Source organism: Musa acuminata, chromosome BXJ2-11 (assembly GCF_036884655.1).
Source record: "Musa acuminata AAA Group cultivar baxijiao chromosome BXJ2-11, Cavendish_Baxijiao_AAA, whole genome shotgun sequence".
In the NCBI taxonomy this organism is placed as follows: domain Eukaryota; kingdom Viridiplantae; phylum Streptophyta; class Magnoliopsida; order Zingiberales; family Musaceae; genus Musa; species Musa acuminata.
In genome coordinates, this window is record NC_088348.1 from 22,466,949 (window position 1) to 22,481,077 (window position 14,129).

Genomic DNA, 14,129 nt, shown 5'->3' on the forward strand with positions numbered 1-14,129 from the left:
CAATATTATTAGATGATGAGATCATCACGAGAGAACTATTGCATAATGGTTTGTTTACGCTAGATAGTGCTCCACATATCATGAATGTAATTATTCTAAGAGGAAACGATATGAGGTGAATAGTGCATACTCGTGGCATTATAGGCTAGGTCACATCCATGAGAGAAGGATTCAAAAGTTGCTAAAGGATGAATATCTAGATCCATTCGACTATGAGCTATATGCAACTTATGAGCCTTGCTTTTATATAAAACTAACAAACTCTTCGTTTAGTGGAACTAGAGAGAGAGTTACTAAGTTGTTGGAACTCATACATAGTGATATATGTGGACCCATGTCAACTCATGTCATAGGTGGTTACTCCTATTTTATTACTTTTACCAATGATTTCTCAAGGTATGGACTTGTGTACTTGATGAAGTACAAGTCCGAGGCATTTGAGAAATTAAGAGAGTATAAGAATAAAGTAAAGAACTAGACTGGAAAGAGCATCAAGACTCTTCGATCAGATCGAGAAGGTGAGTACTTGAGTTCAGAGTTCACTCAATTTCTTAAGGACTATAGGATTCTGTCCCAATGGACACCTCCTTATACACCTCAATTCAATGGTGTATATGAAAGGAGGAATCATACATTGTTAGACATGGTGTGATCCATGATAAGTTTTGTTAACCTACCCATCTCATTCTGGGGATACGCCATAGAGATCGTAGTGTACCTTCTGAATAGAGTTCCAACTAAGTCGATAGTGTCTACACCATATGAGATGTGAAAAGACAAGAAGCCTGACATTAAGGTTGTTAAGATTTGGGGCTGCTCTGCTTATGTTAAAAAATACAACCCCAATAAGTTTGAATCAAGGACGAAGTAGTACAAGTTCATGGGATACCCGAGGAAACTTGTGGATATTATTTCTATCACCCCAAGGACCAAAAGGTTTTTATAGCCAAGAGAGCGGTGTTCCTTAAGAAGGAACACATTCTTAGTGGAGACAATGGGAGCATAATAGAGTTGAGTGAGGTTGGAGAACCTAGCTCAAGCACCACTTCACAACTCAAGGTTTTTTAGATACCTAGCATACATGATCCAATTTTACGTACGTCCGACAAAGTATCCCATCCTCCTAAGAGATATATGAGACATATTAAAGGAGTGAATGTTGAGGATATTGATCCTTAGACTTACGAGGAGGCTATTACGAGTATAGACTTCGGGAAGTGGCAAAAAGCCATGAATTCTAAGATGGATTCTATGTACTCCAATAAGGTTTGGAACCTAGTTGATGCACCCCAGGGTATTATACCCATCAGTTGCAAGTGGATCTTCAAGAAGAATATTAGAGTAGATGGAAAGGTAGAGACCTATAAAGCAAGGCTAGTGCCTAAGGGGCATCATCAAAGGAAATATGTTGACTATGATGAAACCTTCTCACCCGTAGTCATACTAAAATCCATCCAAATTCTATTGGCTATTGCAGCATACTATGATTATGAGATCTGACAGATGGATGTGAAAAACCATATTCCTCAATGGCAACCTCGAGGAGGAGGTGTATATGATATAATTTGAGGGATTCATGTCCAAGGACTGCCCAAATAAGATGTGTAAGTTGCTTAAGTCCATTTATGGACTAAAGCAAGCTTCCCGAAGTTGGAACATAAGATTTGATGAGGTAATCATATATTATGACTTCGTTAAGAATGAAGATGAGCCTTGTGTGTACAAGAAGGTAAGTATGAGCGCTGTCACCTTCTTGGTGTTATATGCGGATGACATCCTGATCATTGTGAATGATGTAGGAATGTTATCCATAATAAATACTTGGTTATTTAGACACTTTTCCACGAAGGACTTAGGAGAAGCATCATATATCTTAGGGATTCAGATATAGAGATAGATCTAAGAGGATACTTGGCTTATTTTTGTCCAAGTACATAAACACCATTGTTAAAAGGTATAGCATAAAAAATTTTAAGAGAGGTCTCATATCGATGAGACATGAGATATCGCTTTCTAAGAGTATGTCCCTAAAGACTTATGAAGAAAGGGCGAACATAGATAGGATACCCTATGCCTTAGTGATATGGTCTATCATGTATGTTATACTATGTACCAAGCTTGATATAGCGCATGCTCTGAGTGTCGCAAACAGGTATTAAGTAGATCCAAACTTGAAGCACTGGAAAGTAGTAAAGTGTATCATTAAGTACTTAAAAAGGACTAAAGATTTTTTACTAGTATATGGAGGTAGTAGCCTTAGGGTTGGAGGCTACACGGACTCGAGTTTTCAATTCGATGTCAATGATAGTAAGTCAAATTTGGGTTATATGTACACCCTGAATGGATGAGCAGTGTGCTGGAAGAGTTTTAAGCAAGATACTACTATTGACTCCACCAGAGAGGTGGAGTACATTGCTGCACTAGAGGCAACAAAAGAGGGAGTCTAGATGAAAAAGTTCATCATAGATCTAGGAGTCGTGCCGAAAAAGGAGGAGTCGATTTCCTTATATTGCGATAACAACGGGGCGATTGCTCAAATAAGGGAACCTAAGTTTCATCAGAAGTGTTCTAAGAAGGTTCCAGCTTATTAAAGAGATCGTGGCCCGAAAGATATAGTAGTGGAAAGAGTTTCATCTGATGATAACATTGCAGATCCATTGACAAAGCCATTATCTCATATTGTCTTTAAGCATCACATGGGTCTGATGGAGATCAAACACATAGGTGATTGCTTTAGGTAAAGTGGGAGATTGTTAGTCATAGGTGTCCTACAAGTCAATCACGTGAGTGATGACACGTGTGACTTGACACGCAGTCTTTTTGCTTATTATTATTATTTGATGTTTTATCACTTTATATTGCATATTTCTTAAATATATTATTAGGTCCATGGATCTATGCAATGAGAATCATATCGTAATGAGATCACGATAATAAGATCGATTAGCCTTTAAACACATATCTTAAATCATCCCGATCATAGCTTACTCAAGAGGGATATCGAGATAACAGGACAGACTAGTGTGCTATATACTTATCCATATGATGGATGCAGCTGGTCTCATAGCTACTCGTGTGGGGATACTAGGGATACAGTACAAGTGCTCATTGGAGAATGAGTTCACTAATTGATCCGCTTACCAAATGTTAGATAGTTGATGATGTCTTATTATCAGATAGCGATTCCGTAGTCCCAATGATGTATTTGATCCTTATACTTGAGACACCAAGGATATCCTGTATGAGTACTTCATTCTTTGATACCAGACTTATAGATTTAGAGGTTCTGAATTTAGCATAACCGGTCATCGGGAGTGGTAGCCAATCTTATAAGGACTATTGAGTGTTGATAGAGGATCATCTACTCTCGATGTTATGAGAGGAATATCTCATGTGTTCTTGCTCAGACAAATCTCTAGCTAGGGTCATTCAGATTGAGAGAGAATGAGTTCTCCGAGAGAATCCAATTAGAGCGAGACTCGACCAAAAATCATATAGGTCTGACAGCACCATACTTAGTATATAGTCTCTGGGATATTAGATGGATGAGGAAGTATAAGTATACGGTAATTGAGGATAAACAAGTCTAATGGATTGGATTCTTCTGTATCATTTAAGGACTGCAGCGTAGTGGCATAGTATGTCCGAAGTCGATGAGTCGAGTGAATTATTAAGATAATAATTTAATGAGCCAGAAGGAGTTCTGATAGGTATGACTCATGGCCAGCTCGATATTAGGCCTAGAGGGTCACACACATATGGTAGGCATTGCAATGAGTAGATGTTTAAATAGAGATATCCATCGGAGTCCCTATCTTATTGGATATCCAATAAGCCTATGAATTATTGGATCATATAGATGAAATCCAATAAAAGCCAATAAGAGATTATTGGATAGAAATTCAAGGCTTGGGTAGTTGGATGGAGATCTAATACCCAATAGGGCAAGATCAATTAGAGTTAATTGATAGGGGACCTTTATAAATAGGAGGAAACTAATAGTTCATAGGCTAGGCTAGAGCATCTTTGGGTTACCATATCTTATTCTCCTCTCCATCTCCTCATCAGATAGCAGGCTTGGAGTTTTGAGGAGCATCATCACAGCTCTGCTATATGGATCACTACTAGAGAGGAAGACGCTTGACTTCCTTCATCATCTCCTGTAGATCTTTAGGGATTTAGGATATACGATCTTCATAAGTAACACAATCTTTAATATATACAGTTTTAAGTTTCGCAGATTTTACGTACAAATCTTCGCATGACAACAAACACATCTTTGGAAAATTTAAAAATTTTGTTTTATATTCTTCCGCTACGCATGTGATGTCACCCCTTACATATACCGCTTATTCTATTGGAAAGGATTTGATGATCTTCATCTTTTCTTCAAGTTGATTTACAATTTGTGGGAGGCTCGATAGATTCGCCAAAAGACGAGAGAACTAGAAAGAGGAAAATAAATCTAAATTATCTTGTGAAGAAAAAGAATACCAAAACATGCAACTATGGGAGGACTTTGTTAGCGACAAGCTCGGACGTCTTGAGCCCAAGTTGGGACTTTTGCAACTTGATGTTGCCTCCCTCTTTCTTTTCTCCTAGCACTGACTATCTTTAGACTATCGCTCGCTCTTTCTATGCTCTTTCGTTTATGTTTTGTGTGGCTGCCAACAACCGCTTTATTTATAGTTATAGTGGGGAAACTTTCAGATTCAGTTACACGACACGACTCCTAGACTCCTAATTAAAGATGAACTCGGTAGCTTCAATCCGAGATGAAGCTAGCTGTTCTTGAACAGTTTTCATGAAGCACATTTGTTAGTAGAATATTCCTACATAAATATGATGTACTATCCTTATCGCTGATCTACTAGCATTAGCAATAAAACGTTGTATAAATCCATGATGCGTTTGTCTAATATTATATATACATTTTGCCCACATCTCGAGTTCAACCAATATGATCACGAGCATGAAGCTTCTGATGATATAGTAAATGAACAAATCAAGCCAGAGCAATGCGTCCGAATGCTTCAACATCTAAAAGACATCAGTTCGCTCCAAGTGAAATATAGCGTCAGTTCCAAAAGCAATACAAGGTGTGATATAGGCAAAAAAGCGCAATGAAAGACAAAAGATTCGATTCCCTCGAAAGTTTGATGTGCTTTTGCTATAATTTGAAGCTTAATAATTTTATTTTAAGTTGAATACATTACCTTTTTTTATGGAAGAATTTATGATTAAATTATCGTAAGTAGAAATTGTGATTGAAAATTAAGAAAAAAAGTAATATATATTTTTTTTTCATTTTCTTTCGTCTGTTATAGCTTTTAGCATTATTAAGTAAATCGAATCCTAACTAAAGAATTAAACACATTGCATATGAATTATCTTTGGACTGTTAACTGATTCCAAGTCGTTGCCTTTTGCCCCCAAAAAGACACAGCCATATGGCCATCGAGCCTACACTTTTATTCGCATAAAAAGAAAAAAAGTAAAAGAATCGACAAGAGGTCTTTCAAGCAAAACAATACTATCTAAAGGTTAAGCTCCATCTACTTAAAGTTATAATATATTATCCTTAAGCATCAGTCAGTCAATATTCCTGAGCCAATATCGATAGTAATAAGCACAAGCCTTGTTTTGTTCTTGAGCCTACGTTTTCTTAATGTTGCTTCGATTGATTGTTCTTCTCCAGGTTTTTGCTCTGATGTTGGATGGCAATCGCGTCTACCCTATTTTGACAGGGTCTCCAGGATTGATCTTTCTACTCCTTCCTATGATGATCACTAGTTTTGAAGATGTGATACCCATAGCATTCATTCATCGCTCCATGTAAATTTTCATATCATTTTTTGTAATCGAGCTCTTTTAAGTTTCCTTCACGAACGGTGGCTTCTCGGTTTATCTTACGTGAAGGGATGGAGTTGATAGGATGCCATAAACGCAGTGTGAAAGAGGGTCCCATAAACAGTTCTCAGTCGTGAGTTGGGGACATGTGAGTGGACGTCCACATTGCAGCGTGACAGAGGACGGGTCTTGAAATTGATTGATTGGACGACTGTCCTAACAAGACCTGTGACCCTGAGCTTTTTTCTTTCCTACGCAATGACTTGCAAGTCGGTGCCTTCCGGGCAGAACGACAAGCAATGACTTGTGAGATTTCCATGTGCTTTGTTACAGGTGACGCAAACCGAACCAAACTTCTTCCTCGTTTCACATTACCAAGGTTTGTACAATCTAAATGTGGCAGATAAGTAATGGAACTTGAGACCCTTCTTGGTGATGATAACTCAAAATACAGAAACTCGTAATATGTTCTCCTCCTCCAACTTTCTTGTCAAGGCGATCACTATGTTGGTCACCTGAGGTTTGTTTTTGGAGTAGTAGCCCTCCAACAAGCTAGTGTACCTCGAGAACAGCTCTTCCATTATGCCTTCTCCGAAGTGGCTCTCCAGCATGGACTCCAGCACGGCTCTGACCCCCTTGGCCATGCGTTTTGCATGAGTGATCTCGCCGAGCGCGGCCGCCTCCTGCTTAGTCTGTTGGCTGCCGTGGGCTGCATCCCAACTCGCTTCGAAGAGATCCAGTGTTCTGATGGAGAATGACCCTTCTCTTTCGATCTCTTGTTTAACCTCCTCCAAAGAGGGTGAGAAGTAGGGGGCGTTGAAGGAATCCACCTTCTCCTCTTCGATGATTCCCTGGGAAAAGCACTGCATCCGGTCAGCGGACCAAGAGGGGAACAAAAGGAAGAAGAAAAAGTAGAGAGAAAACAGTCATCGTAAAAGGTAATGGTTGGCAACACCTCTCGTGAAGATGTGCAGGTGGGGCGTGGCGAAGATTAACCGATGGTGAGGAATTTTGGAGGTTACTGAAGCTTAACTGGCAAAGAGAAGATAGATAGGAAAGCAACAAGATAAGTACCTGTGAGGCCATGTCCATGAGAGCCTCTCCTAGTAGTTCCCACATGTAGCTGTACTCTGGCCACGATGGCTCGGACCCTCTCGTCCTGCCCATCAATGTTAACACCATGTGGCCTCCTGCAACTATTTCTTTGGCGCGGCACTTGAGAAACAATGAGAAGTCCTTCCGAAACTGCATCAGGTATGCTTCTGCAACGCAATTAGGGCTGGTCTTGGAAAGGTAGATCTTTCCTTTGTTCATCGGTGCATTAGATTTATCTTGAAGCTCGAGAGGAACCTGAAACGGAGCAGCATGACGATTACTATATTGTTCCGTGCATGAGGAGAGGAAGATATATGACGGTGGCTTTGTTTACTTGCAAATGAACGTCTTTTTGGGGATATGACCCATCTTTCTCAAGGGGAGAACGCACCACTCGAGATCTAAAACAAGTTAAATTGTTGGATTGTACGATCTGATGACTGTCGTGTATACTTTGCTTCATGTTCCAAGTAAGGCCTAACTACAGTCTCCTGACTCGTCGACCTTATCCGAGACACCGCATCATCAACCTCATGCAGTCTACTAGTGTGCATAGCTTGGATTATGCATGCATGTGATCATGTGCAAACTGTGTGTCAAGAAGCAACCTACCTGAGAGAGCCAATGAAGGCTCGACGAGGAGTGGACAAAGTGCAAGGTCCTGCTCGGGAACAGGCGCCCGTAAAACGACCCAGGTACTCCTGACACGAAGAACTGCCCGCACCCGGAACTCTCCATCCTCCTCCTCTGCTGGTAGAACTCGGGCAGCGACCTAAAGATGGTGTTGAAGTCGTTCGCAGGCAGGTCGTTGAGGAGCAAGTGGAACTCCGGGGGCGAGCGTCGGAGCTGAAGGCACCTTTGCTCGACCGCCTCCATCATGTCGAAGGCAGAGAACAGCGCGTTCGGCCCCGATGAGCAGCCTAGTTCCGCGATGATCATGTTCTCAGGGAAGAAGGTGGAGTAGAACTCCACGACCGCGTCCACTCGAACGGCCTTCGTCGACGACACTATCACGCTCTGCAAAGAGAATTCAGGTTTCGTTGGGTCAAAACAACGTCTCTCTACATCTTCTCCTCGGCTGAAACGGGTACGAAGAAGACGATGAATCGATGAGAAGGACGGAAAGGAACAAGAAAGACGTACTTGTATGGTGCAGTTCCTGGCATAGCTCAAGTCACCGGATCCGCCATTCATGCAGAAGGCCTTTTGAAGCTCCATGACAAGCGATCAACTTGCTCTCGGGCTGTCTTTGCTATGTTTTGTTGGGTGAACGACTGCCGGCGGCTACACATATATACGAACACAAACAGCACCTCCCTCGCTCTCCCCCGCCCCTCCCTCCTCCATTTGGGTGGGATCCATTTGCAGCACTTGTTCATTTTTGCACGAGAAACCGATGACGAAGTCTGGTGATGTGACGTCCACCAACATTGTCCCGTCCACCACCGTGTTACATAAAGCGGCAATTTAGCATTTTTTTTTCCTTCCCTGTTTTGCTCCATGAGCGGATGCGTTCGACGTTACAAGTCATCGCGCAACTTGCTGGTCCACTCGTTTGGATTCGATGATAAGGGAATCATTTGATTGCATAAGTATCAGGTTTCAGAAATCTGTTCTCTCCAGTGAGACAAGAGAGAGAGAGAGAGAGAGAGAGAGAGAGAGAGAGAGAGTGCATTGAACGAGAGAGAGAGAGAGAGAGAGAGAGAGTGCATTGAACGTGTGGCTTTTTACTTTTTGCGCCAACCAACAGGGGATGGGATTTTGTCTTGTGGATATAAGTAATTACGTAGCACGATTTCACTGAAAACAAGTTTCTCTTATCCTATTATTACATCAACTATTTCAGGCTTTCGAGTGACAAGAGCTCCGATAAAGGCTGGCGTGGGTATCTCGATCACATTTTATGTGATGTGGTTGGACGAGTTAGAGCGTGAAAAGCACCGTAAAGAGAGCTCTTCTGCAGTTGTCTCTTTCATAAGAAATACGAAACAGACCCACTCTGCCGACCCATGAACGAGATGGTGAGATGAAGGCAAGGGTGGTTTGGGTCCCTACGTCCGCCTCGGTGATTGCCGACACACAGGAACGAAATGGACCGTTCGTTTATCGATGGGGTCATGGGATGTCCCAACTTGCAACCCGCCAACATCGATTTTCACGTTAATTCAGTGATGGAATGATGATGTTGCGACAACCATAATCGAGTTATCTGTAAATGGGCACAAGAATTCTGAGCATAACTTGGCAGCATCAGTTCCAAGTTCCAAGTTCCAAGTTCCTGTGGCCGGCACATCTGGAAATTATCATGACTGATGTGATTCCTTGTTCGACGGCAACCTGGCATGGCGAAAAGCTTGATCGTATCGAGCCATCAGTTAATTTATTTTTTTGGGTGTAGAAATCACAAAAGGATTACGCCCATCCATCAGATGACGGCGGCCCTGCTTGATTACTTGGTACTGGTCCAGCTTGTTTCGTGAATCACGTGCTGCCAATGCTAGCTGGTTCCAACTACCTCTTTTATTGCTGAAGACCCACACCAACGTGCATTCCAACGTCATGCCCACATCGTTTCCCAAGGACAGGATATGGGGGCACACGCGACCAGGAACCAACCACTTAGTGGACTCTGCGACACCCAACGTTTTATTTCGGGAACTCCTTAATATATAAATATATATATATATAAAAATAATGATTTGAATAGCGAGAATTTGGTCGTATATTCAATGCAGATTAGTCGTCACAAAGTGTTGCGAGCATAGATTTCGAGTGGCCCGCAAGACAATGGAAGCCATGTTGTTTCTCTTTCTTACGAGAATTTTTCGAGGACGGCACTCCAATATGTCTGCATCCAACTAGAAATATTATCACAGTCAACTCGGCTAAATATAGAGGACGCAAAGCACTAAATGTGCATTATCATCACATTTTAAATGGAAGAAGCGAAGTTCATGTGATCCATCCCCCGCAGCCTCCCGCCCGTACACGGCAATCAGTACACGCCAAAATCCAATCATTTGTTTTGCTTATTTGTGAGAGTAGCTGCAGTTAATATTCGATTTATTTTATTGGATTCACTCGTACTATTATTTCTAAATCTTGATTTATGGATCATTTGAGTCGAACTGGTTCATGCTAATATATATAATTTAATATTAATTCAACTTATAACTCTGATTAAATTCTTTCCCTTTTTTAGATGTGATGATAATTAAAAAAATGAGTCAAAGTTTAATCATATCGAGCTTAGTAATTATGTAAAAAATTCAATATACATCTCTGATATTTTAGGTCATATATATATATATATATATATATATATATATATATATATATATATATATATATATATATATATATATATAATTTTATCAACAAGAATGTTCATTGGGAACTATGTTAATTCAGAAATAGCACTCTTGAACGAATAATTAATAAGTTAATTACATATTATCTTTTATAATTAATTATTTTTAATATTTTAATATTTATATTTTTAAAAATTATATTAAGATCTTTATATTTATTAAAATATAATATTTAATTATATTTTTCTTATATCATCGATTTTATTGATGAAAATATCATACGATTTAGTATTGAATCCTCTATCTTACTTTGATTTATCACTGATTATATACGGTATTTTTGTCAACAAAATCAACGGGGTAAGAAGTATAAGTAACTTAAAATAATGTTAGGATCGAAATACTAAGAATAATTAATTAGAAAAGATAATATATAATTAATCTATAGTTTATTATATTATTAGATAATATTTAAAGAAAACACTATTGATCAGTGCATATATTTGAAGTGCAAATATCTGAGGGTAAGTTGGAGTAAGTTTATTATATTGGTCTTATATGTGGATGATATTTTACTTGCCAGTAGTGATCTTGGTTTATTGCACGAAACTAAAATATTTCTCTACAAGAACTTTAATATGGTTGATATGAATGAGGCAATCTATGCTATTGGCATTGATATATTCAAGAATAGATCTCAAGGATTATTAGGATTGTCTTAGAAATGATATATTAATCATATCTTGGAGAGATTTAATATATAGCTTTGCTCAGCTAATGATATACCTATTACTAGAGGTGAAAATTTCAGCCAAAATCAATGCCAAAAAATGACTTAGAAAGAATCAAATGAAGAATATTCCTTATGGGTGTGCAGTTTAAAGTCTATTATGTACTCGAATATGTACAAGACCAAATATTAGTTTTGTAGTTACAATGCTGGTAAAATACTAAAGCAACCTAGGAATAAATCATTGGAAAGCTGCAAAAAAAAGTAATGAGATATCTGTAGGGACAAAAGATTATATACTCACATAGATCAAATCAACTTTAGAATATTTAAATATTGATTTTGTAAATTACCTCAATAGTAGGAATTTCACTTCAGGATTTATATTAATGTTAGCTGGTGGGGCAATTTCTTAGAAAAGTGCAAAGCAATTGCTTATTGCATCATTAACAATGGAATCTGAATTTGTGACATGCTTTGATGCTACAAATCAAGCTTTATGGCTATAAAATTTCATCTCAGGACTTAATCAACTCAATTGCTAAGTAGTTGAAGATATTTTGTGATAACACCATAGTAGTTTTCTTCTCTAAGAATAACAAGTACTCTAGTAGTTCCAAGTACATCAGGATAAAGTACTTTGTGGTTAGAGAAAGAGTCCAAAAATAAAAGTCTCAATTGAGAATCTGAGCACCATTATGATGATTACTAATCCATTGACAAAAGATTTACAGTGTAAAATATTTAAAGAACATATTCTTAGAATGGGGCTTATGAGCAAGTCATAAAAGATATGGTGATGTATGTTTATGTGAATATTATTATTGAAATTTTTTTGCTTAATTAAAGTTATTTATTTCTGCTATCCTATTTATATTTATATTTATGTATATTATAGTTGAATGTAATAATAGGATTGTCTTAATAACATAAATTACAAAGACTATTATGGACTATATTAGGAAAGACTAACAATGTTGTGGTACACAAAAGGGAGTATGATATTGATGATATACAATCGCTATAACTCGCATTGATAGTTGGACTTAATATTGTATTATTATGTTTATTGGATATATTGGCTTGTTTTAAAATTCCTGAGCATGTATAAAATGCTTTTTAAAATTCTTTAGAATCCAATTAGGTAAAATTATTTTTAAATAAATTTTATTTTATTTATTTTAATTTTAAATATCTTTTTATATCTTATCAATTAACGAGTTAGGAGAATATTAGATTTTATGGCCTTTTATAATTGGATATGATATATATCATATAACTAATTGGATTATGATGACATATATTGACCAATAGAAAAGAAGTCCACTTAAAGTAAGATTCCTTACGAGATGTCCTTGATGGGAGGACTAAAAACAAGAGAAAAAGAAGAGACGTTACGCATCTTAAAAACAAGAGAAAAAGAAGAGACGTTACGCATCTTATAGAGGATTCAGTTGAGACGTTACGCATCTTATAGAGGATTCGGTTGAGACGTTACGCATCTTATAGAGGATTCAGTTGAGGGATTATAGTCTTTTTTTCAACTTTTCTCTCTAACCATCAATTTAAGTGGTCTTATGAAATGATAGGAAAAGAGGAGAATGATCTAGTTCCTCTTTACAGATTGATAGCGATCTTCGATCTAAAGATGGTGCCCTTACAGATCAAAACAAATATCTCTTTTTTAGATGACATCAAAAGGTACGCATCGGAAAATCAGATTTAATTATATTTGATTTCAATCCTGGCATAAAAGATTATTTTTATATTTAATATAACATATTACAGATTTTATGCTAACAACACCTAATCATATTTGAACAAAGCAAATCTGATTGATTGACTGTTATGGCATATGCCTTAGTTTAATTTGCTTTCTTATCTCCTTGACATTCTGTAGGATTATTCCGACGGTGACGATGATATAAAGATGGTCCATCAACACGAGTCACACGTGTGGGTGAACGGGGATTTCGTCGGTGGCTGAATGGCGGTAGCCGGCTTCATGTTTCTCGACGATCATGCATATCACAATGTGTTCCACGGTGTTCATTCTGAGGTGACCACCTTTTGCCCGTCGGGTGTGATGATGACGCTAGTCCAATACTTTTCTTTCTGCTCTTAATGTAAAATAATATTATCTTTTAATAAGCTAATATTATCCATTGATCAATAGTGTTTTCCTTAAATTTGAAGGAAGTAACGGTATTATGAAACTTTATATACCATTGTCTAGAATCTTGTTTAAGACCATAAATGGATTTCTTAAGTTTACAAGCCCAACTTTCTTTTTTCTTCTATGAATCCTTCAAGTTGTTCTATATAGATTTTCTCATCCAGATCCTCGTTCAGAAATAATGTTTTCACATCATCTGATGTAACTTAAGATCATAATGAGTTACTAATACTATGATGATTCTTAATAAGTCTTTTCTAGAAACTAGAGTAAATGTCTCGTTATATTCAATGCATTCTTTCTGAGAAAAACCTTTGACCACAAGTTTGGCTTTATATCGTTCGATATTACTCGTTGAGTCACATTTTATCTTAAAGACCCATTTATAACCGACTCTTTATAATTATTGGGCAATTCAGTGAGTTCCCATATACCATTCTGGACCATTGATTTTAACTCTTCTTTTATTGCATCATACTATTTTTCAAAATCGTTACTTTCTATGGCTTATTAAAATGACAAGGTGTCTCTTTTTATTCCTATATCATAATCTGATTCTTGTATATATATCACATAATCATCTGAAATGACATGTTTCCTTTTCCTTTAAAATCTTCTTAAAGTTGCCAATTGTAATTGTTCTACAAGATCATCAGCGACGACATCAACATCATGTGAGAGTTCTTTGATATTATTCTTTTGTTCACCCTCGTCAATACTCTTATTGATTCGAGGAACAATAATTTCTCAAATAGAGGATGATATGAGAGAATTAACCTAAATCTCCTTAATATCAAAATTGATCCATCAAGATTTTTCACTCCCACTTATTTCATCATTTTCTAGGAATCTTGCATTACTAGATTTTACAATCCTCGTACTATGATTAGAGCAATAAAATCTGTATTCCTTGGATTTTTCTAGAACTAATAAAATATCTAAAAATAATTCTTGGATCTAGTTTCTT

At 37.6% G+C, this 14,129-nt stretch overlaps 1 protein-coding gene across 1 annotated transcript; it reads right to left on the reverse strand.

Annotated features, from left to right (window-relative positions):
- Window positions 1-6,196: 6,196 nt before the first annotated feature.
- Window positions 6,197-8,292, reverse strand: LOC135627454 (probable jasmonic acid carboxyl methyltransferase 2). Its single transcript, XM_065133562.1, has 4 exons — window positions 8,089-8,292; window positions 7,558-7,962; window positions 6,925-7,200; window positions 6,197-6,701 (listed from the first exon to the last, which is right to left on the reverse strand). Exons 1-4 carry the CDS (start codon window positions 8,161-8,163, stop codon window positions 6,294-6,296), a joined length of 1,164 nt encoding a protein of 387 aa, XP_064989634.1. The 5' UTR covers window positions 8,164-8,292; the 3' UTR covers window positions 6,197-6,293.
- Between the last annotated feature and the right edge of the window lie 5,837 nt (window positions 8,293-14,129).

Bases quoted from the DNA above. Each gene is read 5' to 3' on its own strand.
- LOC135627454 (XM_065133562.1), bottom strand. From the start codon at position 8,163: ATGGAGCTTCAAAAGGCCTTCTGCATGAATGGCGGATCCGGTGACTTG. The intron at 7,963-8,088 runs GTACGTCTTTCT...TTCTCTTTGCAG, and splicing joins CCAGGAACTGCACCATACAA to AGCGTGATAGTGTCGTCGAC. The intron at 7,201-7,557 runs GTAGGTTGCTTC...GCTCCGTTTCAG, and splicing joins GCCTTCATTGGCTCTCTCAG to GTTCCTCTCGAGCTTCAAGA.